Here is a 24,375-nt window from a genome sequence, read left to right as displayed (position 1 = left end):
CACAGTGACCGCAGATTCGGCCCCTTTAAAAACCATTTGGGATGCTATAAGGTCATGTCATGGTGCCGTGTTAGGAAGGGACGTGTTAGAATGACCTGAATTCAGGGGCCATCCGGGCTCTCCTCAGCTCAGGGTTGTGCCCAAGGCGCTGACCTCTGTCTCATCCTGCAGGAGAAGTCCAGCGGTCGCACCGCCCACTACAAGCTGACCTCCACGGTGATGCTGTGGCTGCAGACCAACAAATCCGGCTCTGGCACCATGAACCTCGGCGGCAGCCTTACTAGACAGGTAGGGTGGTCAGCGCCCCCGGCTGCAGCCGCAGGGCTGGCCGTGTGTGGAGATGAGTGAGCAGCTGCCCCACAGAGGGTCCTGGGGCAGCCCCTGCGCCTGACGTGATCTCCCCACAGGCCTGTCCGTGGTTCCCGACATTCAGTCACGGGAGGTTTTACTTGGGGTCAAGGTGTGTTTATGTTAAGATGCTCCCGTGACGTTTAGGGCATACTGCTGGTAACATTTTAGAATGGATTAATTTCTCGGTTGTGGCTTAGATGATGTATTAGGGCTCTTGGTTGCAGGTGACGGAAGTAAAACTCTCACTGACTTAAGCGAAAATGGAAATGAGTCAGCTCACCTAACTGTGACGTTCGGACATCGTTCAGCCCACCCGGGTCTAAGACACGAATGATGTGGGCAGGACCCTGGCTCTCCACGCGGGGGCTCCTGGCAGCCTCTGGCCATCCTGGGGGAGAGCCTCTCTTGCAGAGCAGGTCTGCCAGTATAACCCCAGGAACGTCTCACTGCCGGGTCGGGTTACTTGTCCAGGACAGAATCACTTCCTGACGCGAGGGTCATGTGACTACCCATGGTCGAGGAGACGAACAGGGGTGTGGGTGTTGATTTCCTAGAGTGAAATCAGGCAGCTTTCTCACAGTCGAGAGAGGGCTGGGTGTGGGCAGCCCGCAGCCACTGGACAATGGAGAGGTGCTTTCTGCAGCGAGAACGGATGGCCGTGATCTGTGAGTGGGGGTGGGCAGTGAGGAGTGACGGCAGCCAGGAGGTCAGCCTAGGGGCTTGGCAGCAGGCTGCTGGGGGATAGTAGCCAGGGTCCCCAAAAGGAGAGAAAAGACTGAAAAAGAAGCTTCAGGGATCCAGAAGAGGGAGAGCCTCTTGAGCCTCCGAGCAGGTTTACCGGCCTCCCCAGGCAGGTGCCCTGTGGTACACGCCTGCTCTCTGCTCAGCTCTGGCCCCCGCAGCAGTGCTCCAGGGATGCAGGGGTGCAACGGAATGATAGTCACTGGCATCCTCCACTATGCACCCCAGCAGGGCACTTTTCAGAACTCAGAATATTCGTTCACCTCATACAGAAAAAATGGGTATGTCTGGTCAAAGCAGTCCAAAGACTGCTTGAGTCACAGGGTCTTGACATGGGAAGAGTTCAGAGGTCATCTCCCAACCTGACAGGACAGTTTGTGCCGCTCTGCTCGGGTAGGACCAGGGAGCTCGCTGCCTTGGGGGATAGCCCGTTCCTTTTACATCAGTCTCCATAAAAAGAGGCATCCGGAACGGGCCCCGTGCTGCTCTGCTGGCACCTCACAGGCGTGCAGTTGGCTAAATGGCCCCCACTGGCCCCCCCCCAATCTCTTTTCCCACGAGCTGCTGACGGTCCGGGGGTTTCCCTTCTGTTCTTGTGCAGTTGATCTTTTCTTAAAATGAGGTTTTACATGTGAACTCATGTTCTGGTTTTTGTCCATTCTGCCAGGGACAGATAATGTTGAATCTTGGTTTTGGTCATCCAGGTGTTAGCTGTTCCTTCCGGCTTTCTTCCTTGCACATTAACTAAGAGGACTCTGTCTTCGTATTAGTTCAAGGCCAAGTTTGGAGCCCTCCAGCCTGGCTACCAAAGACTTCCATAGGGGGGAGACATCAGTCTGATAAGGCACTGGTCTTCAGGGTGAGCTTGTCCAGCTCTGATTCACCGCCTAAGCAGGGCTTCGCATTTCCAGATAGATGCCATTTGAGCCACCTGTGGTTGAACGCCGCCTGCCGTTTCCCAGCCGGCTCCCTGCCGTGCTAGGACCAGGTGACTGCAGGCTTGGCCATGGCTTCTCTCTCCTCGCCCTCAGCGCTCAGCGTGTCTCTGCACTTCAGGCTCCTTTGATGTGGTGAGGAGCGTTGCTTTGCTCTGTTTCCCACCTCTCTGGTCCTGAACTGCCCGGCCAGGCAGGAGGGCTCTCTGAGAGCCTCTGCTCCGCAGCTGGAGGCAACCTTCCTGCTCACGGTCTAGTCCAGGAGGGACCAGCGTCAGCACCATGGAAGAGCTTGTCAGAAATGCACAGAGCTTGGGGCCCTACCCAGACCCACCAAATCAGGATCTAAATTTCACAGAATTCTCCAGGTAATTTATGTGCACATTAAAATTTGACGAGTGCTACTCTTTGGGGTTCTGCACCTAATTCTGTCTTGGGGGGCAGCTCCCCATGCCACCAGCAAGCAGTACTCCAGGCACCAGCAGGGTGTCCTACAATTCACCTACGAGCCTGACACTCTACCCGGAGGAGATAGCGTCAGATCCCACAGGTCCGGGGCTCAGTCCCACAAGACTGCCTGCCCTCCTCCCCTGAGACACACCTTCCAACGCTAGTGGCAAGTCCAGGTTGTCCCCTGTGCTTCTGACCTATACTGGATACAAATCAGAGGTTCCCATGACCCCCTACTTGGGTTCGATTAATTTGCTAGAGCTGCTCACAAAACTCAGGAAACCCATTTACTCATTAGATTGCAGATTTATTCCAAGGGATATTTAAAGGTTACGAATCAACAGCCAGATGAGGAGATCCGCGGGGTGAGGTCTCAAACAAAGGAGCTTCGTTCTCACGGAGTTCTGGGGCCCCTGGAAGCAGTTTGGTTCCCCAGCCTGGAAGCTGATTCCCATCTTTCGTGGGGTTTTGTGGAGACTTCATTACATAGGCATGATGATTAACTCATTGGCAATTGGTGATTGATTCAACCTCCAGCCCTTCTCCCCTGCCTGGAAATCAGAGGTAGGACTAAAAGTTCCACCCCTCTGTTTATGGTTGGTTCCCCTGGCAACCAGCCCCCATGCTTAGGTACTTTCCAGAAGTCACCTCATTAACATAAACCCAGTTGTGGTGGAAAGGGGCTTGTTATGAGCGACAAGGCACCCATTTCACCTTTATGGCCCTGAAGCGATTGATTTCAGGAACTGAGGACAAGAGACCAAATATAACAAAAGATGCTCCCATTGCTCTTATCGCCCAGGAAATTCCAAGGGTTTGGGAGCTGTGAGCCCGGAACCATGGATAAAGACCAGATGTACGTGAGAAATGTATTTTGGTCATCCGAATGACCAAATTGTGTATTTCTTATACATCACAGTATCACAGCTGCTGTGTACCTTTCTCTTGCCCGTCTTTGGCTGAGGTGTCATGAGCAGCCCATCTTCAAGGTGTCCCTTCCAGGCGTGTGAGGTGAGCTGGGAGCTTGGACCGGAAGGTGCCGCCGCCCCCGGGGCAGACTTGTCTTCACTTCTGCTTCACGTGCTACTTGAAGCTTCTGAGCAGGTTGAAGACCCTTGTTTAAGAGTCCTGTTGAGGACTTTTAACAGCCCCACCCGAAGGGAAGGCCTTAACCCTGTGCCGGTGCAGGGCAGTGGCGCCTCTGTGTGACAGGAAGAGGAAGCACAGGTGGGTAGCGTGGCCTGAGACTTGGCCCCAGAGAAGCCGGTGCTGGCTGCAGCGCAGTATCCCTCAGAACGGCCTCAGGAGGGAGCCTTCCTTGGCAGAGATGACCGTCGCCATCCTCATCCTGGGAGTGCCTGACTTCATGAGGATTCCTTTTAATATCAAAATGGCTTTTGCAGTAAGATAATAATTACGCTTTTTATAACCATTAATTTTTTAAAATGTGGCAGAAAGGATACATTTAGTAGCTCTTTTAAGTGCAGTCACAGAAGCATCTCCGTGCACTTGAACAGTAGAAGTGCAAGGCAGGTGCCTGGGCCGCGTGTCGGAGCCTCACACTCTCCGTGCAGAACCTGCACCACCTCTGCCGTGTCACAGGGCCTGGAGCCGCAAGGGATCTCAGGGGTCCCCTTCGAAGTCTGGCCTCTGGGCAGGGCTGTCCCCACACCATCCCAGAGGCTAGTGCTCACTGGGCAGAGACCCTCCTTTTGCGTGGAACTGGGCCCTTGTCTTCCAGGAACCACTGACCAGGGAGGGGCCGCCGAACCCCAGGCAGCTGGCTCTCTCACAGCCGTCCTCCCCGACACCCTGCCACCTGGGGAGTGGTGGAAAATCCTAAACCCGTATCCGGAGACTGTTTCCTGCATCACTTACCGCTCCGAACTGTTTATAATTCCACCCGGTTTACAGTGACCTGGACAAATACTTAATCCTCAGCCTTGCTAATAGTTTAAATCAGAGCTGTCAGCCCACGGCCAGGGTCCGGGCTTGCTGTGAGCAGCGCCCGCTGCCAAGCCAAACGCAGGCCTGATGAGTGGCTGTCCTCAGCGCACCGCGCTGGCCCGCGGGCCTGTTTGGATTGCCTGTGCTCTTGGGCTTTCATGAGGAAATTCATGCTTCTGTCATCATCCTTGCGGCCGGTCGCGTAACTCATCTGAGGTGCATTAAATCTGGGGCTGGTTTCCAAAGTAAGTAACTGCAAAAGGAGGGGCAGGGAAGCAATGAGGGTGACAAATCTAAGTTAATGATGCGTAGCTTCTGCGCATACAGGGGAAATGAGGGTTGGCGGGTTTAGCTGTTTGTCCCAGATGAGCCTTGGGAAAACATCTCTGGTTCTCTTGGATGGGAAGCGAAGGGGTTCCAGGAAAGCTGAGCAAATCAGTGGTCAAGAGTGAACACGTGTGGTAATGTGGGCTGTCTCTGTTGATTGGGTTGTCAACAGCATAGAGTTATCACTCCCATTTAGCAGGTGAGGAAACTGAGGTTCAGGCTATTAAGTAATTTGCTGTGGTGACTTACCTAAGTAGCAGGCAGAGCCGGGATGTGAACCCAGGTTTGTCTGCCTAGAAGAAAAAGAAAGCTGCATTCTGCCACACTGCATTTTTTTGGTCTTAATCTGTCCCCTATCTGTAGGCCTGACATTTAAGAGATGCTCAGTAAGCATTTGCACAGAAATGCATTGAGCAGTTGGCTCAGTGTAAACAGGACACTGCCCTGTGGGCGCCCAGGAACATTCCGTTGGCAGCCCCTCGAGCAGGCAGCGTGGGCAGCGGCAGTGGACCAGTGGCCCCAGAGACAGGCCCCGCGAGCGGGGCCAGAACTGCAGAGTCCAGTGGAGGCGCCAGGCCTCCCTGGAGCGTGCTCTGGAGCGCCACGCTTTGGGTGCCTCTTGCAGGAGCCCAAGTGACCACATGAGACGCCTTCACCACCACAGGTAGTGCGGAGGGCTTTAAGATTTTTTAAGTAGTCAACTGATCTGATCAGATTTGTGTCTTCAGAAGATGGCCCCGGCAGCGGCTGCAGTGACTAGCCTGTGGCCGGGTGGTCAGTGAAGGAGCCTCAAGGCAGGAAATAACGAGGAAGGGCAGAGGCAGGAGGAGTAGAGGAGGGACGGGTTGGAGACGTCTTGGGGTGACCCCAGGGTGTGAGCGCTGGGCTCAGGTGGGTCTTCCTCGCTCGAGTTCCTCCAGTAAGCGGTACTTGCTGTGACCCTGGCGTCGTGGCAGCCCCACACTCACTTGCACACTCACACCTTCCCCACGTGTGTCAGGAGGGAAGGGGCCATCTCACCAGGCCCACAGTGCCAGGCCCCGACCCTGGCAGCCGTCCTAGCCAGCGGTCGGGAGCACCCAGCCAGGCCGAGGGCTCCCAGCTCTCCCGTTTCCATCCAGCTCATACTGGCCACCCCGCAGCTGCATAGGCCGGGGCCACCCTTCTCTGGCACGATGCCCAGGGCTCCCCCACTTTCCTGCTTCCTGTGCCTGTCCTGGGAAGGGCCATGGCTTGGGCTTGGCGGAATTTTTCCCCAGGAGTCCCTTTCCCTGGCTCCCCAGGCTTTGCCTCCATCAAGGCGCCCTCACCGACTTTTTTTTTTTTTTTTTGGCTGTGTTGGGTCTTCGTTGCTGCGCAGGCTTTCTGTAGGTGAGGCGAGCGGGGGCTACTCTTCGTTGCGGTGCGCGGGCTTCTCATTGTGGTGGCTTCTCTTGTTGTGGAGCACGGGCTCTAGGCACGCGGGCTTCAGTAGTTGTGGCTCGTGGGCTCTAGAGCGCAGGCTCAGCAGTTGTGGCGCATGGGCTTCATTGCTCCGCGGCATGTGGGATCTTCCCAGACCAGGGATCGAACCCGTGTCCCCTGCATTGGCAGGCGGATTCTTAACCACTGCGCCACCAGGGAAGCTCCCCTCACTGACTTTCTTACCGCTCTTGGTAAATGTACTGGAGCTGCATTTCACACCTCGTTGTGACCTGCCGGCTGTGGAGATGCCCCAGGGGCTCAGACCAAGGTGCCCTCACCCATCTCCTCCACTCCGGCCTTTTGTTCCCCCGCCCCCGCCAAAAGATGTCTCTTAGGGACGTCCCTGGAAAGCAAGCAGAGAAAGTGTTTTGGCAGATCCCTGCAGCTGTGGGAGGCAAGGTGAGGGCCATCTTCGCAGAGGCTCACCACGGCCAATCCTTGAGGGCAGGAGGGCGGCAGCTGCCACCTGGGCCCCGGTGGGAAGGCTGCTTTCCGCAGGCCAAGTACCAACGTGCTGAAAAGGAAGTTGCGCTGAGAGGTCACTTCTGTGTGACAACTGGAGGCGTGGGAAAGAGGCAAGACTGTGAATCTCGGGAAAGAGATCCAAGGTTTCCAGCCTGGGGCCGGGCCCTGCAGATGTTCATTTGACATTTTTTTCCGACTCTAAATATTTAGAAACAGAGGTGGAATGTCCTGTGGAGCTGGGAGATTAGGGCGGACACTCGGAAGGCGAGCTCTCCCCCCGGCTCAGCACCGGGCTCCCTTGTGATGTATCTTCGAGCAGTGAGACTCCAGCAGAGGCACTTGCCCGCGTGTCAAGGCAGGGAAATCCTCTTTGACTCGCGCTTGGCAGTCAGGCAAGGCGGCAACTGTTGCAGGGGGAAGAGCCCATGGCCTTCCCTCCAGATGTGGGGAACAGAGGGGTCCGGGCCAAACTCGGGGTGGTTCAGGGAGGACTTTCTCACCCGGGGAGGCCCAGCTCCAGCTGCTCCCTTGTTCCCTAAGGTTCCTGGGTTCAGGGGTGGAGAGACTTGAGTGGCGTGGCTTCTAGGGATGCTTTGGTTTACGTCCGGTGACCTGGGGCGGAATGACCCAGCCTGGTCTAGAGGGAAAGCTGCTGGTGTGAGGCTGCCTCCCTGTGCCCATCCCCCGCTAGGAAGGTTGGGCAGGCAAGGAACGGAGCAGCTGCTCCGAGGAAGGGAAGGGTTGGGGGGAAGGCAGGCGGATGAGGCAGGGATGAAACTGCTCGGAATTTCTGAGCCCTGGACTGCGGTTTGTCCTTGAGTTTTCCGGTAAAGAACGTGGATGAAGTTGAGAAAATGGAGAAGTCTCCTGGAAGAAAACAGGTTTTGGAATCATCCAGACCTTGGTTCAGATTCTAGCCCAGTCTCTTGCCAGCTGTGTGACCTGGACGAACCGCTTCCCTTCTCTGAAATTCAGCACTTTCACCATCGAGCTTAATAATGCCCATTTGGCAAGATTGTTGTAGAGCAGAAATAAAAAAACATTTTGACATATGGGTTATGCCCAATAAATAATAGCTGTACTGCTATTACCACCTATCACGCAAGCAGAGACTTTTCCATCTTCTAGAATGTATACAGTTTTAGGCTCAGTTAAATTTTTCCTAAACTGGGCAAACCGAACCTTCCTTGAGAGGCTGTCTGACCACTGTCTTCTGGCTTGACAGCATGTTAAGTCCTGGCCTCACAGCCCCGCTCTGACCCGGAGCACAGCCCAGTAAGTAGGAGGAGCCAGGCCGGGGAGAGTCCCGGGAACGGAGCTGCCGTTCAGCCAGGCACCGTTCTGGGCCTGGTGCACATATTAGGTTCTTCAGCGCAGTGCAGAGGCAAGGAAAGCCCTCGCCCCGCAGGGCTCCAGAGCAGGAGCCGTTAGACGAGGCTGGCTTCCTGCAGGTCCCCACCCTCCGGGCTCTGCTCACTGGCAAGTGCCGCACGGCACTCTGCTCACGTTTTCCCTTTTGAGGAAAACGGCCTGCTTTCTACACACTCGCCCGTGTCCTCCACGTCGCCGGGCCGCGGAGAGGAGCCGAGGTGCTTGATGGGGACAGGCGGGCGGGGCTCTGGCTCCAGGCTCGGCTGGAACCACCTTGTGGAACATCTGTGCGACCACAGCACATAAAAGTGTTTTCCTCTGGCAGCCCCTTTTATAAGGATGTACTAATACCTGCAATGCAAAAATAGTTCCATTTTTGGCGGGTCAGCTTTGCCAGCGAGCTGACCCTGACCAGGTGTGAAGGGAGTCGGCAGGGGTGTGGGCAGGGGGGGCCGTGGAGACATGTCTGTGTGCTGGGCCTCTGCCCCGACCCCAGCCCACCCTCTTCCTTCCCTCCCCCCGGGCCCTGCTGGGCCTTTGCCTTGGGCTCAGATTCCCTGCCTCAAGCTTCGTGGCCCCTGGTGTCCTCCCTGGGGGAGGCTCACCCGCCCTGGCCCCTATGCCCAGACCTCTTTTATCTTTGAGCGCCCAGCAGTTCCAGCCTTTTCCTTTGTTGGAGGATGGCTCTTGATTCTGAAGCAGAGGTGATACCCAAGAGGTCGGATATCTGATGTGACTTTGCTTCCCTGATGGCCCTGAGCCCTTTGCCACCAGTTCTGGCCTCAACTTTGGGTGGTTGGTGCGCGTTTAAAATGGGGCCCTCACTGAGCTTCAGGGCCTCACTGCTTCCCTGGGGTTGCCAGGAGTCTGCCGTCTGCGTGGAGCTGGGGAGGCGGAGAGGCCGGTTTGTGGGAGGACGTAATTCATTTGGGTCAGACCCCCCAGGCCTCTCCTTGCCCGGAAGAGCAGCCCTGAGCTGCCGTCTGGTCGGGCACAGAAACCTCTTCCACGTGGGAGGAGAGGACACTCAGTGCCAGCGTGTCGGTGTCCAAAAATGCCTTTTAAGAATGGGTGGGGGGGCTTCCGTGGTGGCGCAGTGGTTGAGAATCTGCCTGCCAATGCAGGGGACACGGGTTCGAGCCCCGGTCTGGGAAGATCCCACATGCCACGGAGCAACTGGGCCCGTGAGCCACAATTACTGAGCCTGCGCGTCTGGAGCCTGTGCTCCGCAACAAGAGAGGCCGCGACAGTGAGAGGCCCGCGTACCGCGATGAAGAGTGGTCCCCACTCGCCGCAACTGGAGAAAGCCCTCGCACAGAAACGAAGACTCAACACAGTCATAAATAAATAAATAAAAGAACGTGAATTTCTTTAAAAAAAAAAAAAAAGAATGGGTGGGCAAGCGCCGTCCTTCCTCAGGGCGGAGCGCGGTCCCAGCCCCTGTTCAACGCGCACACGCTCCAGTTGTCGTGGCCGCAGGGTTTTGCTCGGGGCCCGGCATGTCCCGCACACGCCACGGCGCCGCCCAGGGTGGGGTGCTCATCCACCTGAAACGGTGGGGAGTGGCTTCACTTTGAAGTCGGTGGGCACGCTCACCTCCTGTTTTGTGGCAGCCCCTGAGTCTCAGGATCAAGACTCCCCAGGATCACTGGCCAGAGTGCCCGGGGTGGCTTAGGGCCCAGTGTTGGGGGCAGAGCAGCCGATCATTCTAGCATCTCACTCAGTCTCTCCCGTTCGGCCAGTCCTCAGCCAGACGGTCTTGCCAGAGCCAGGCGTCTTGGCTCTCAGAGACTCTCAGAGACCAGGCGTCTTCGCTCTCAGACTTAGTCTCCTGACTTAGAAAGGGCCTTCCTTGCAAGGCCGTGGGTTCCAGACCATCACTCTACTCCGGATCCCCCTCTTGTAGCATCTTGACACATGGCCACCCCGTTTCTCCCCAGACACCTGCAGGGACCCGGGGCTCATTGCTGTGTGAGCAGATGCAGATATAATAACAGAGAGCTCCGTCGCCCCTTGGCAATGACATGGATTGCCGGACACGCCCCTGCTGGACAGCAGGCCCTCAGAGCATGGCCAGGACCTCCCGAGTCTCTCCCCCTCCCGGCCTGAGATATCCACATTCTTTCCCATTTCTTGGGGTCAGGGTGTTCAGACCTTTTAAGCAGAAGGACTCCAGTTTGCCCACGGCTCTCTGAAAACCCAGACTGCGTCCAGCCCAATGGATGTGGCTGGGCTGGGACGGAACGGAGGGGCCTCCCTCAGCAAGTGACGCGGCCTCGCCCCTGCAGCTTCGTCATGTGATGGGGGGCGCGCTGCCCCTGAGCTGGGCTCCAGTAATATAGCTTCATTTTGGTCCCATCACATTCTTGTCAAGCTTGAAATCACCTAAAACCCACAAGTCTCTTCACTGGGCTTGTTCCTAATCTTGTTCTCGGTGAGATTAATGTTTGAGCCAAAGTAGGTGGTTTGCGTTTGTCCTGGTGAAGGTAGTCAGCACACCGGGGCAGGAGGAGCAGAGGTGGCGGGGTCGAACGGGGCTGTCATCTGGGCAGAGCACCTGACACCTTTAAGCTTCGGTTTCCTCGGGTTTAAAGCAGTTCTCGTGAGGACCAGGCGGAGTGAGGTGGCTGCCGCCAGGGAGCGCTGTGGTCTGCGGCCAACCCGTGTCTCGGGTCCTGGAAGGACCCTTCTCGTCACCTCCACCCTTGATGCTGGCAGTAGGATCCCATGCAGCCTGTGCGCTGTGCCTTTCTTTAAGTCCTGGACAAACAGGTAGACCCAGGGCCAGGTAGAGAATCCTGCAAGATGCCCTGGAGGCCACCTTGGGAACATGAGCAGGCTGCCGTCCAGCCTTGGCCACAGGATCTTAGATGGGAACCTGCCACAGTGATGTGATCCTAGAGGAGCCCCCTGTTCTGCAGCCCAGCATCCCCATCTCAGTAGGAAATTGGAGAGTCTCGCAGCAGGTCACGTTCATGGCGAGCCCGTGCTGGCTCCTGGAGTATCTCATGTGAAAGTGTGCCAGCAGATGATTTTTTTTAACGGTCCCATCAAAAATAGTTGTCTGGATCAGTGTCAAACCAGTGTTTAATTTCCAACTCCAGTCTTCCTTCTGTTATGGAAGTGGGGTCAGCCTCTGCCCTCCCCCAGTGTTCTGGCACCTCTGAAGTGTGCCGTAACTTTTCAAGGATGTCTCTGTCACAGAATCGGATTTTTCTGACCCTGAAACTTAATCATTTAAAGTGACTTGGGGCTTCCCTGGTGGCGCAGTGGTTAAGAATCCACCTGCCAACACAGGGGACACGGGTTCGAGCCCTGGTCCGGGAAGATCCCACATGCCACGGAGCAGCTAAGTCTGTGCACCACAACTACTGAGCCTGTGCTCTAAAGCCCACGTGCCACAACTACTGAATCCCGCGCGCCTAGAGCCCGTGCTCCGCAACAAGAGAAGCCACCGCAATGAGAAGCCCGCTCACCACAACGAAGAGCAGCCCCCGCTCGCCGCAACTAGAGAAAACCCGCCCAACAGCAATGAAGACCCCACACAGCCAAAATAAATAAGTAATAAAATAAAAGATATTAAAAAAAACAAAAAAACAAAGTGACTTGGTTCTCTCCTACCATCTGTGGCTTTGTCTCCCTCCTAACGGGGTCTGTTCTACCTTTCCCGGCCTGGAAGTCACTCTCCCTAATGGGTAAGAGAAGTAAAAGCAGGTGAGACTGGGTAGAGGCCTTTAGCCTCCAAACAGACCACCACGCACCCCAAGCATCTGCCCTGTTCTTCCGGTTCTGAAGGTAGTTAACCTTCCACCTTTGCTCTGCTTTTTTCACTAGTCTGAATTCATTTTGAGCTCTAGCCTTCCTGATACAGTTCCTGTCTTCTCATCCTATTTCTTGATTGCCTATTTCAGCTTCCAGATTTTTTTTTTGTATTTTTTTTAAACTTTTTATTTCATATTGGAGTATAGCTGATTAACAGTGTTGTGATAGTCCCAGGTGCGCAGCAAAGCGACTCAGCCGTACGTAAACATGTATCCATTCTCCCCCAAACTGCCTCAGCTTCCAGATTTTATTTCAGTAACAGTGGTGAGGGACTTCCCTGGTGGTCCAGTGGTAAAGAATCCGCCTTACAATGCAGGGGACGCAGGTTCAGTCCCTGGTCAGGGAACTAAGATTCCACATGCCATGGGGCAACTAAGCCCGCACGCTGCAACTACTGAGCTCGCACGCCTCAACTAGAGAGCCTGCGTGCCGCTAACTACAGAGCCCACCCACCCTGGAGCCTGCGCGCGCCACAACTAGAGAGAAGCCCGCGTGCTGCAACGAAGAGCCCCCGTGCCGCAACTGAGACCCGACACAGCCAAAAATAAACTAAATTAATTAATAATAAATAAATCTTTCTAAATAAATAAAATAAGAGTGGTGACCGTAGCTACGCTTCCACTCGGTTTAAACAGCGTTTATGCACTTAGCACTCTGCTAGGCACCTGTGAAGTGTAAAACAGGTGCATACATCTGCCCTTAAGGAATGTATAATCTTGTGAGGGAAGTAAGCCTTAAACATAGGGCGGAAGTTGGGGGAGAGCTCTGCGTGCGTCATGACTCAGTGCTCGTGTCAGGGTCATCAGTGCCTTCTCCCCTCCCTGCCCCCTTTCCTTTTAATACTCCGAGTACTGATCACTGGGCCAGAACTGGCTCGCTGGGTCCCACCTCCTCTAAAACCCCCTCTGTCGTAACCAGGGATGCAGATTGAGATTCTCTTGTTCAAGTTCCACACGGTCACTCGGCCGGCCCTGCAGCCTCACAGAGTAGAAGGAATGCAGGCTTGGAAGTAAGCATGGCTTTGACCCGGGCTCTGCTGTCACTCCCCGTGTGACCTTGGGCGGGTCACCCCATCTGTCTGAGCCTCGGAGTCTCCTGACACCCGGGTTGCCGGTCCCTCCCTCCGTAACTGCCACGCAGGCACGGCAGCGGCATGGCACTTTGGGGGCTCATCTGCGACATCAGGCCCCAAGCTGAGCCTGTGCCTGGCAGGGGTGGTCACCTGCGCCCTCCCTGCTGTGGGCTGTGGAGGTGGAGGTGGGGTGTGCTCCACAGGGCGGAACAAGACTCTCCCCTGGAAACGGGGCCTCGGGGCTTCTGCCGGCTGGACTGTCTGCGACCTGAAACTTGGGTTGCTTTGTGCTGGGGCTCCCTCACTGGAAAAGTGGCCTTCAACCCCCGCCAGCTGGCCCCGGCCCTGCCAGCAGGGAGAACAGGCCCTGCGCCCTCACCCGGCTCTCTGACCGAGAGGAACATTTCTGTCTCTTGCAGATGGAGAAGGATGAAACCGTGAGCGACTGCTCCCCGCACATAGCCAACATCGGGCGCCTGGTCGAGGTGAGTGGGCCTCCTGCTGCCGCGGTTCGCCTCCACCGCACGGGATGTTCGCCCCTGGAGCCCGGCTGCCGGCTGCTGGCCTCCCTTGCTGCTCCCTCGCAACTCCACAGCCGCCAGCAGCGCATTTCTCATGTTTTGCCCTGGCCTCTTGTTTCCTGAGCCTTCTGATCGGGACGCAAGCAGGGCCCAGCTCCAGAGGCACCCCCTCTACTGTCCCCCAAGTACGTGCACCCAGAAGACTCAGCTCAGGAGGCCCTAAGTCCTGTCTCCCCCATTCCAGTGGGTGCGAGCGGAGACCTGAGCTCAGACGGGAAGCAGATCCCGGGAACACCAGTGGGCTCTGGAGGAGGAGCTTGAGCTGCACCTCAGCTCCCCCTTCCCCACGCCACCTGGAAGAAGGGGGTGCTCTCCAGCTGCACAGGGTTGTTCACAGAGCTGGGGGGAGGGCTGGCGGGTGGTCGGGCGGGGTGGGCCAGCTCCCAGTGAGGGTCAGCCTGGGACACCGGGACCTGGTATTGGTGTCCTGGGCGCCAGGATGGGGAGGCGCTCAGAGCACCCGTGACACGCGCGGTCTTGGCCGTGCAGCTCCCTCGCCGGCTTTGGCGCACTCAACGTGCCTCCACCCTGCGGTCACGGCAGGGACTGCAGGGGTGCGGGGCGGGAGGAGGGAGGGCGTTCCCGTCAGTCTCACCGGCCTCCTTTTCCAGGACATGGAAAATAAAATCAGGAGTACGCTGAATGAGATCTACTTTGGAAAAACAAAGGACATCGTTAATGGGCTAAGGTAATGTACCCCAAAGCACGGGCTTCGGAACCAGAAAGATGTGGATTTGAATCCTGGGTCACTGCTTAAGAGCTCTATGGCCTTGGGCCTCTGTTTCCTCCTTTGTAAACCAGGGCTGAGGTATCCTCCTTATAGGGTTGTTAATGCAGATTTTGCAAGGTAAAGCCCGGCATACAGAGTGTGTACTCAGGATAGATGTGGGAATCAGAGTAGACTTGCACCATTTTTGTTTTCCTGGGGCCCATTCACCTTAACAATATCGGTGCCCTTGTCCCTGGAGTCACCTCTCGGTCCCTCAGCCTGAGTCCCACCTAAAGAACCTGCCCGGCCCCTTTGGCTCCTGGGCCTGAGGATACCTCCAGATCAGACCCTAAGACGCAGGAGGACATGACACCACTGGCCTCTGGTTGGCTGGTTTCCAGGGCAGCAGAGTATCCCACAGAAAGAGCCCCCCGACCTGCTGCTTTCTGGAGAGGGACCCGCCACCCTGGGGTCCTCTCAGGGCTGTTGGCTGCCCCTCCCCACACGTCTTGTGCCCTCAGTTCTTCAGCGTCGGCCCAAGTGAAGGCCAAAGGGGGCTCAGGGGCTCGCTGGGTCCTCAGGGTCATGGTGGGCAGGGTAGGAGGCCAGAGCCCCTTTGGGGGCAGTGGAGGCCGCTGTGGAGCGAGACGGGCCTTGGAGTCGGGAGGCCGGGATCTCATGCAGCCTCTGTCAGCCAGAGCCGTGTGACCTTCGACCAGGGACTCCTCCCAGTGGCCCTCCGCCCGTCCAGGAGCAGGGCAGCCGAAGGGAGGGGGTGGGATGGAGGCCGGCGTGCGGCCCTACACCACCACGCGAGTCCAGGGGCTGCTGCTCTGCCCTTGGCTTCCAGCCCTCTAATCCCCCACTGTGGACACATCTCTCCTTTGGGAACAAGGAGAGGCAGGAAGCAGCTCTGGTTTGTGAATCTGTCCAGGAGACAGATGTTTTAGTCTTTCACTCATAGAGTTTTAAAAGAGTGGGCCCACTTTGGACTCATCATCTTTCTGATTTCCTCCCTGCCTGTGGGGAACGTGGTCTGGCCCCCGGTGGGTTTTATTCCACCCCCAGAGCGTTGCTCTCTTCTGGCTGCTGAGCCTGGGGCCTCATAAGTCATCTCTGCCCAGAGCTTCCTGGCCTGGGGCCCCTGAGCCAGCCACGCACCCGCCTGGCCTGCAGGGTCCCCGGGCGGTGGCTGAAAAATCGGAGAAAGCCGCAGAGAGCCTGCGGGGTGGTGGTCTGAGCCCCTGAAAACCGTGACCGCCGCCCGCAAGAGCCCCGCGGCCAGAACCTCCCCACCACAGCCCCCGAGCGGCAGCGGCCTTGGTGACGCTCCCCTCTCTCTTCTGCCTGTGTGTCCCCTGCACTTCCTCTCAGCTGTCGCCCCCTGTGCTCCTGGGTCCCGTCCTCCCCCTCCCGCTGCACTCACCTCTGCACACTCTCTGTAGATCTGTTGACGTTATCCCCGACAACCCCAAGTTCCTGCAGCTGCAGAGGGAGCTTTCCCAAGTGCTGACGCAGCGCCAGATCCACATCCAGCCTGATAATTAAGCCGCTCCAGGTACCCTGCCTGAGAGGCCTGAGCGCCCGCCCCACTAAACAGGACTCACCAACCCGCCGAGACCCCGCCGGACCCTTAAACACCACTAACCCCGTGTCCGCTCGGCTGGGAGCAGCCCCCTTAACGTGCAGACTCGCCCCGCGTTACACGGACCTGCATCACGCCTGCGGTGTGTGTGCTTTGCACTCTGGGCGGGGCTGCGTGTGAGGGCGGGCCGGCCGGGCATCACCGTCGCCTCTCCGGCAGGAGCCGCTCGCCTGCGCCGCTCCCAGTGGTTCCCGCTCAGCCGGCGGCTTTGGCGGCCTCTCTGCTGTGTGTGCAGCCGGGGCTCCGCCAGCTGTCCACCAAGGATCCCAGAAGCCAAATGAGCCCCCTTCTCAGTGGGAGATTGACTGGGGCTAGCCGACCTAAAAGGGGACGGTGTATCGCCCTGAGTCTGAGGATGGGACACAGAGTGGGGCTGTAATCCCTGGGCTGGGCCTGGTGCCCCCAAGACCGGGTGCCGCTGGAGCCGCCGGGACCGGCATAACCCTCTGCCCCTGGCGAGCTCAGCTGTCCTCCTAAATGCCTTACGCCGATGGAGGGGAAGTAGTCTGGCTGTAGACAATGGCCGAGGACCATGGCTTGAGCTAGTGACAGATACAGATGTGTGAAAGCAGTCAGCATCCCCGGAGAGGAGGAGGGAAACTGATTTTAATAAGAGGCGTTTGGAAACCCAGCTGGGCAGGGCTGTAGAGCCTGGGCTTAGGGGCTTCTTCCCAGGCCCAGGGGCTGGACTCGGAGACCCTGACCCGGCAGAGGCCCGGTGGGGGGGATGGAGGTGGGGCACCTGTGTAACCAGGCGGAGCGGCTCTTCTGCAGCCGTGGGACCGCCGCACAGTCTGGTCTGCGTGTGCGCCAGCGTCAGGCCTGGGGCATCTGTCAGCCTCCAGCCTCATGCTCGGACCGTCACACGCCCATCAGAGCATTAAGAAACCCCCTTTTAAGGCATTCCATGTAGTGCAGCTTTCTCTCCAGCCCCTCAGCTTTTAGGGTGGGTCTAGAATCTTCTGGATCCCTCACCTCGGCCAGTCCTGTGGCCACCCACTGGAGGCTTTCTGATATGGACCCCCTGCAGCAGTGGGCAGCCTGGCGCCTTCTGTCCAGGACAGACCCTCCTTCCCACCTGCAGGCCTTGGTTCCGAGTTGCTTGGCAGTGACCTTCCCCAGCTCCTTTCCCTAAACGAGTGCCCTGCTCCTTACACCTCCAGCCGTTCCAAGCCTAACCTGCTGTTTCTTACCTGGTTCTAACTCTGGAAATTTCTCCTTTGTGGGGGTAGCGGGGGGCTGGGTACAGCCCAGGCCTGGCGTGCTCCTTCCCAGAAGAGCCCGCACCCACTCGGGCCGGGGTGCCGTGGGAGCCACCACTTCGCCCACCGCATCCTCCCACTGGGGAAGTTAGCCTCCCATTGGGAGCTTTCCAGAAGCCTGTGGTGCGCTGGCTGAGGTTTGCAGCCCGAGGGCCACCAGGGCTGGTGCCTGACCCTTCCTTTGGCCGTCACAGAGCACGGCAGAGCAAATACTCAGAAACGTGTATTCAGCCGCATCAACCAAAAATGTCAGCATTTCTCATGGGAATTTTTGTAGTTGCACATAGACTCTTTCAAAGCCTTGTCTCTGCCTCCTTCTTTACCATCCTGAGGGCACTTCCCATGATGTTTCTAGGACTCAGTAGCCAGAATTCCACGTGGGATGCTCTTGGGTCCTACTTCATTGTATTTCACCCATATTCGGCGCTGGGGGATTATTTTTTGGTCTCTCCTTCCCATTCTGTTTCACGGCCAGTGCGTGTCAAACGTGACATTCCCGGGGCTCCACAGCATTCCTGCAAGGCAGCCTTCCACTCTTTCTTTCCACTGCTTTGAAACTGTTAGGAAGCTTATAAATAGTAAGTTCCTGGTTAACCCACACATCGAGGAAATCTGACAAAGTGATCATTAAGGTCATTGCCGGGAGCATTTCTCTGAGCCTCAGTTTCCTCATCTGTAAATTGGGAATAATGCTCAGACCCCTCCAGGATGCTTGTGAGAGTGAAGTGTGCGTGAGAAGCACTCTGTAAATTGTACAACCTCTACAAAGGTTAGCTGTTGTTCGCTCTAACCTGTGCGTAAGTGCACTCCCGTGAACATTTCCCCACAAATTCAGGATTTGACAGCAGCGACCCAGGGCCACTTTACCTGTCCCTTCCTGCCTCTTGAAGTTCAGGCTGAGGGATTTTCTTGGCCAAGTTAACAGCTGATGGTGCCTCGCAGAAGCCTGAAAGTGCCTGCCCGCAGGTGCTGCCCAGGCAGCGGGCTCAGACGTCCGAGGTGCTGGTTCTTAACGCTCACTGGGTGGCCAGCCTTGCACCCCGTGCTTTGTAACGGGGTCCTTATCTCTCGGCCTCTGGCCTGAGTCTACAGCTGAGCTGAAGCACAGACGGTCTCTGCTGTGTCGTGCTTGGAGGCCCACTTCTGGTCCAGGCTGACATTGGGACCTGTGCCCAGCGTCCAGGTCACGCCCAGCCTGGTGCAGAGGTGGGCCGTGGCCTCCCCTGCGGGGCCGGCCTCAGGCTCTGGGCCCCTCTGCCCCCTCTGCACAGCTTGCAGCTCGCACTCCCAGAGGATCGGGGGCGGGGGCCGGGGGCACCCAGTCCAGTGACCCGGCCCCTCGCCCTGGACGCACGGGCAGGGCTACACTCTTCCTGTTCAGCCTGCTAATGACAGTTCTTCTCCCCGGGCAGGTCTGTGCAGACTTTTGCAGACAAATCAAAACAAGAAGCTCTTAAGAACGACCTGGTGGAGGCTTTGAAGAGAAAGCAGCAGTGTTAAGCCTCTTCTTCCCACTAACCGGACACGCCGCCGTGCGCTCATTAGATTCCTTTCTTAGAAACTCGTTTTCTGCTCCCTCCCTCGTCCCTTCCCTCTGCCCCCCAGGTCACACAACAACTTGCATCACCACTGCACAGCACCATCTCTCCCTGAGAATAAACCCTATAAACACCCTTCTTGTCTCTGAGGCCTACTTCCCACCATATTTTGCTATCAAAACTCGGTATTTCCATAGAAACCATGTTTTCTGTTTGCCCCGGCCCCCCGTCTCTCCACCACCACCCCTTTATAGGCATAAAATACACTGTCTGTCTGCCTCCCTTCCCTCCCACCCTTTTGTTACATTGGTGTAAAAAATGTAAAACAAAAAAATTTTATGAAATAACTGTGGTGTGTGAAAGATAGAAGAAAAACTGGAAATCTGATTCCACGTGTGTTTGGGAGTTGCTTGGGGTTGGGGGTCGGCGGGGACAGGGGACAGCTCTGGGAGAGAGGAGAGGTGGCCCTCAGCGTCGTCCCGCAAGCCTGGCCCCTGTCCCGCGGAGACCACACGGTGGGGGGCGGGGACCTGCGGACCGTCCTGCTCTTCTGGCCAGGTGCTTTTCTGTCAATTTTTATGGAATGCAAAAGGAGTTTTTGTTTTATTTTGTTTTTTTGTAAAGCTTAAAAAAAAAATCTACATCTTATACTTGAGCTTCCATACTTAAAAAAAAAAAAAGAAAAAAAGAACAAAAAAAATAAAAAGAAACTGGGATGCAGTTAGCACTGGCCTTGTGTTCTTTCTCGCCTGCCTCGCTGTCCAAGCATGTGTGAGCTCGGCTGGGAGGGCTGACCCCAATGGGGGCGTGGGGCCCACATGGTGAGCGAGCAGGGGGGTCCTTGCAAATCCCCAGCCGCTTCTCTGGGCCTCCGCTCCGCGCAGACCCCGCCCCACCTGTCCTGAACAGCTGGGGCCGTCCCGTCATCAGGTGTGATGGGATGGGGGCTCTCCCCCGCCTCCCCTTTCATTTCAGCAAACACCTGCTCTGTGCAGGCATGTCCGCACTCGTCCCACGCCATCTTCACAGCCCTGGGTGACGTGGGGAAACAGGTTGGGGTTAACGTGCCCAAGGTCCCTCCAAGCTTCAGTCCGTGCCCTCCAGGCTGACGGCAGGGCAGCTGTGGCAGGGCAGTAGGGCCCACACCCCGGCAAAGCCCCTCTGGTTTGAGGTACCTGGGTCCCTGACACGCCTGTTCCCGAATCCTTGGGGCCAGCTCCTCTGTGTGGTCTGATGAGAAAGCTCCCAGATGGGGTACATCTTCACTGAGTGCAGAGCACCCCTGAGATAGAGACGGGGAACGGCAGAGACACCTGCGCGCAGTTCCTTTCAAGGACCTTCAGATGGAGAAGCTGAGGGAGGCGGACAGGTGAAGGCCAGAGCTCTGTCAGTGGACCCAGAGCCCTTCTCCACACGTGTACAATGGAAATGACATCCTCATGGGCTCGTGGTAGCAGAGTGCTTGGCACAGATAAATGAGTTCATTTCTATCAGATGTTCGATCACGTGACCAAAATAACAATTGGAAGCCAGAAATTGTGACTGTGACGTATGCCAGGCCTGCTCTTACTCTTCCTTCTAAAATCTTCCATCACTGGGAGAGCCATCACTGCTGTCTTTTGTTGGTGCTAAGTCAGCCCAGTGAGATTAGGGACACTGGGCCCTGAGACCGGGTTTCCTCAGTGAGGGGCAGGCGGACCCAAGTGGCGGAAGAGGTGTGCCCCTGGCTCGGGGCCACCTCCCAGCTGGTCCTTTCCCTGCTCTGTGGGACCCTACCCGCCCGAGGGGTGGCGTAGGCCTTGTGGACCTGTTCACGGCCCCTCTTCCTTCTCTGGTGCCACCCCACTCCCCGCAGCCTCGGCGCAGTGTGGCCATGGCGTTCCCTCATCCCCACCGGTGACCCACAGTAGGCCAGTTACCATGCTCTCTCTTGAGAGACTGATGCTGAAACAGTGCCATTTCATTCCCACCAGGAATGGTTCGCGGAGCTGTGGTGCCTGTCCTTCCAGACACCGATGGCTCACCTCTTAACCTTCCCTCCTGTGAGCCCACACCCGGCCAAGAGCCTCTGCTGCTTGCTTAGCGAGTGGGCTTCTGCTCCTGGTAACCCGTGAGCCCTGAAGAGGTTGGAAGAAAAAGGGCACCTGTGTCCAGCATCTGCTCAGCCAGTCGCTGGACCTGGGGGCGGCCTTTGCTCTGAAGCCTCAGAACAAGCAGAGGCAGACAGCCTGCTCCCACTGGGATATGCAGCCTGGAACTAAGATGGAACTAAGATCCCACATGCCACGAGTGGCAGAAAAAAAAAACAAAAACGCAGGTTCGCTAAGTAACCAAGGGGACCCTGGGCTGGGAGGGCCTGGGGCCGGGCACTGAGGATGGGTCTGTGGGCTAGTCCTTCTTCGTAGATGCCACCTGCCTGCCCCCCACCCTGAGGTTTGGGGTGCCCCAGGCATTTTCATAGATGGCATCTCATTCAATAGCTAACACGTAGACAAATACCATATGCTATCACTCATGTGGAATCTAACTTTAAAAAAGGTGCAAATGAACTTACAAAACAAACAGACTTAAAGATATCGAAAACAAACTTAACAGTTACCGAAGGGGAGGTCAGGAGCTTGGGGTGAACATACACCATACTACTATACATAAGACATAACCGGGCTTCCCTGGTGGCGCAGTGGTTGAGAATCTGCCTACCAATGCAGGGGACACGGGTTCGAGCCCTGGTCTGGGAAGATCCCACATGCTGCGGAGCAACCGGGCCCGTGAGCCACAACTACTGAGTCTGCGTGTCTGGAGCCTGTGCTCCGCAACGAGAGGCCACGATAGTGAGAGGCCTGCACACCGCGATGAAGAGTGGCCCCCGCTTGCCGCAACTAGAGGAAGCCCTCGCACAGAAACGAAGACACAACACAGCCAAAATAAATAAATAAATAATAATTAAAGGTGCTAATAAAAAAAAAAAAAAGACATAACCAACAAGGACCTACTGTATAGCACAGGGAACTCTCTTTAATATTCTGTGATAACCTATATGAGAAAAGAATCTAAAAAAAGAATGTACATGTATAACAATCACTTTGCTGTACACCTGAAACTAACACGACATTGTAAACCAACTATACTCCAATAAAATTAAAATATTTTTTTTAAAAAAATAGCTAAGGGGGCTTCCCTGGTGGCACAGTGGTTGAGAATCTGCCTGCCAGTGCAGGGGACGTGGGTTCGAGCCCTGGTCTGGGAAGATCCCACGTGCTGCAGAGCAGCTGGGCCCGTGAGCCACAATTACTGAGCCCGAGCGTCTGGAGCCTGTGCTCCGCAACAAGAGAGGCCGCGATAGTGAGAGGCCCGCGCACCGCGATGAAGAGTGGCCCCCGCTTGCCACAACTAGAGAAAGCCCTCGCACAGAAACGAAGACCCAACACAGCCATAAATAAATAAATAAACAAATATTTTAAAAAAAATAGCTAAGGGACTTCCCTGGTGGCACAGTGGTTAGGAATCCGTCTGCCAATGCAGGGGACACGGGTTCAAGCCCTGGTCCGGGAAGATCCCACATGTCGTGGAGCAACTAAGCCCGTGTGCCACAACTACTGAGCCTGCGCTCTACAGCCCGCGAGCCACAACTGCTGAGCCCACGTGCCACAACTACTGAAGCCCGCACACCCAGAGCCCGTGCTCTGCAACGAGAGGCCACCGCAATGAGAAGCCCGCGCACCGCAACGAAGAATAGCCCCCACTCGCCGCAACTAGAGAAAAGCCCGCGTGCAGCAACAGAGACCCAATGCAGCCAAATAAATAAATTAATTAAAAAAGAAAAAAAAAAAAGCTAACATGTAAGCCGTCAAGGCAGGGATCTTTGGGGGTGACTGGCCCAGCCTCCTGCTCCCCGTGTGGGTCCTGAGGGAGAAATCCTCCTGTACCAGTTACCAGGGCAACTGGTAAGTGCAGAGCCTGGGCCTGAAACCAAAATGCTAAGTCCACGCTTCAAGCGAGAGGAAGGCTCTCGTCCCTTCAGGCCACACCTAGAGGTGAAGCCCCTACCAACGCTTGCCTGCAGCCAGGGGAGAAAGGAAGTCCACCCGGGACCTTGCACCTCCGGGACCCCACCAGCCGGTGAGCACGGCCCAGTCCGGACAGTGGAATTGATTGATGGTCAGACTGGCCCTTCTGCTATTTGGGAGGAACACGGGGAGGGTCCCAGTACTGGTGGACACGCTGATGAGCCTTCACCCGGCACGACAGGCTTGCAGGCCTGTCCCGTTTACCCACTGCCACGACGTCCTCCATCAGACAGGGCATGCCCGTGTCTCCCCCATCGGACTGGGGCTTTCCTGAGGAGGAGGGAACCACAGCTCTCGGCAGACTGGGTGGTGCCTGCAAGCAAGAGCCATCACCCCATCACCCCCACCAGGGCCGGGGCTGTGATATCTCGTTCTTTCTTCCCCACCCAGCTCGAGCCCAGGCCCACACCTGGGTTCACACTGCCAAGCTGAGCCCCCAGGTCCTCAGGCCGGGAGGGCGCTCAGCCAGGTCACAGCCCTGGGTAGAGCCAGATCCTGGCTGCAAAGGGCACTGAGCCAGCTGGGGCGGGCGTGGGCCCTGGGGGTGGGAGGCACCGCTCAGGACAGTGGGGAGGGGCCCTGAGCACAGCAGGGTTGCGCCACCGAGGACAAGGGTGAGGCTGGACGGCACCCGGCCTGAAGCCCTGGACCCCCAGCCAAGGGCGGAGGCAGGGAGGGGACTCCGAGGGCCGGGTGTGGGATGGCCCCCCGCAGCTGAGGGACCTAATGTGGATAGAACAGCTGTCACTCCTAGCTGGGGGACCTTGGGGGAAGCTGCTTAGTTCCTCAGAGCCTGTTTTCCCATCTGTAAAATGGTCGTGATGACTGCACCTGCACCACCTACCTCAGAGGGGGCTGTGGGGACCGAGCGAGGGCACAGCCCAGCCCCGCACACAGCAAGTGCTCAGTAAACATCAGCTGCAGGCCAGGTGACACCCAGGGTTCTGCTGGCCCGCCCAGGACAGGGCTGAGGCGCCGCACCCCACTCGCCCCACTGCCCAACTGAACCTCAGAGGCGCCCCCCTCCCTGGCCCCCCCAGACCATTCCCTCCTCCGCTTCCCCCAACCAAACCAGGTCACCTGCCATAAGTGCTGGCGGCTGGCCCTGCCCCCACCATCCTGTCCTCACTCCAGCCCCACCTTGGCAGCAGCCCTGACTCCTGTCTCCAGGCCTTTGCACACACCCATCCCTCTCTCTCAAGATTCCGCTCCAGGGCCACTCCTCCAGGAAGCCTTCCCTGGTTGAGTCGCCTCATCCCTACGGCACTTTGTACCTTCCGGTTACAGTCCTTCCCTCTAGGGCCCGGCAACCACCTCCCCTCCTTGAGGGCAGGGACCAGAGCTGGGTCACCCCCATCCCAGATGCCCTGCACAGCGTGGGCCAGGGTGGAAGGAGAGATGCGTTTGGCAAATACTTGTGGCACCAAACCGGGCCATGCATCTCCTCGCGGCCAAGGCTGCAGCCCTGTGGCCTGGCTCCTTCCTTTCTCCGAGGCTGGAAGAGGAAGATTCTAAAAGAGAGGCTCACACTGAGGCCCAGCTCCTCCCTACCAGCCTTGGCCGCACCTGGCACCACCCACCCCGATGGCTCCTGGGACCTGGGGGGCCTCCTGGGACCGGCTGTGGGG

At 57.1% G+C, this 24,375-nt stretch overlaps 1 protein-coding gene across 2 annotated transcripts in view; it reads left to right on the top strand.

The window, feature by feature from the left end:
- CAPZB (capping actin protein of muscle Z-line subunit beta) overlaps window positions 1-19,404 on the top strand; it is a 137,501-nt gene extending 118,097 nt beyond the window's left edge. Inside the window, exons 6-10 of one of the 2 annotated variants that reach the window (XM_057546962.1) lie at window positions 172-288; window positions 13,365-13,430; window positions 14,138-14,214; window positions 15,681-15,793; window positions 18,555-19,404. In XM_057546962.1, the coding sequence (XP_057402945.1) occupies window positions 172-288; window positions 13,365-13,430; window positions 14,138-14,214; window positions 15,681-15,783 (363 nt within the window). In that variant the 3' untranslated portion in view covers window positions 15,784-15,793; window positions 18,555-19,404. The remainder of the gene's footprint in view (window positions 1-171; window positions 289-13,364; window positions 13,431-14,137; window positions 14,215-15,680; window positions 15,794-18,554) is intronic. The other variant, XM_057546967.1, reaches the window with a different exon arrangement.
- The last annotated feature ends 4,971 nt before the right edge of the window (window positions 19,405-24,375 follow it).

This window comes from Balaenoptera acutorostrata, chromosome 1 (genome assembly GCF_949987535.1).
Source record: "Balaenoptera acutorostrata chromosome 1, mBalAcu1.1, whole genome shotgun sequence".
NCBI lineage: Eukaryota > Metazoa > Chordata > Mammalia > Artiodactyla > Balaenopteridae > Balaenoptera > Balaenoptera acutorostrata.
Note: the sequence above shows the minus strand (reverse complement) of the source record. Positions and strands in the feature narration are given on the sequence as shown.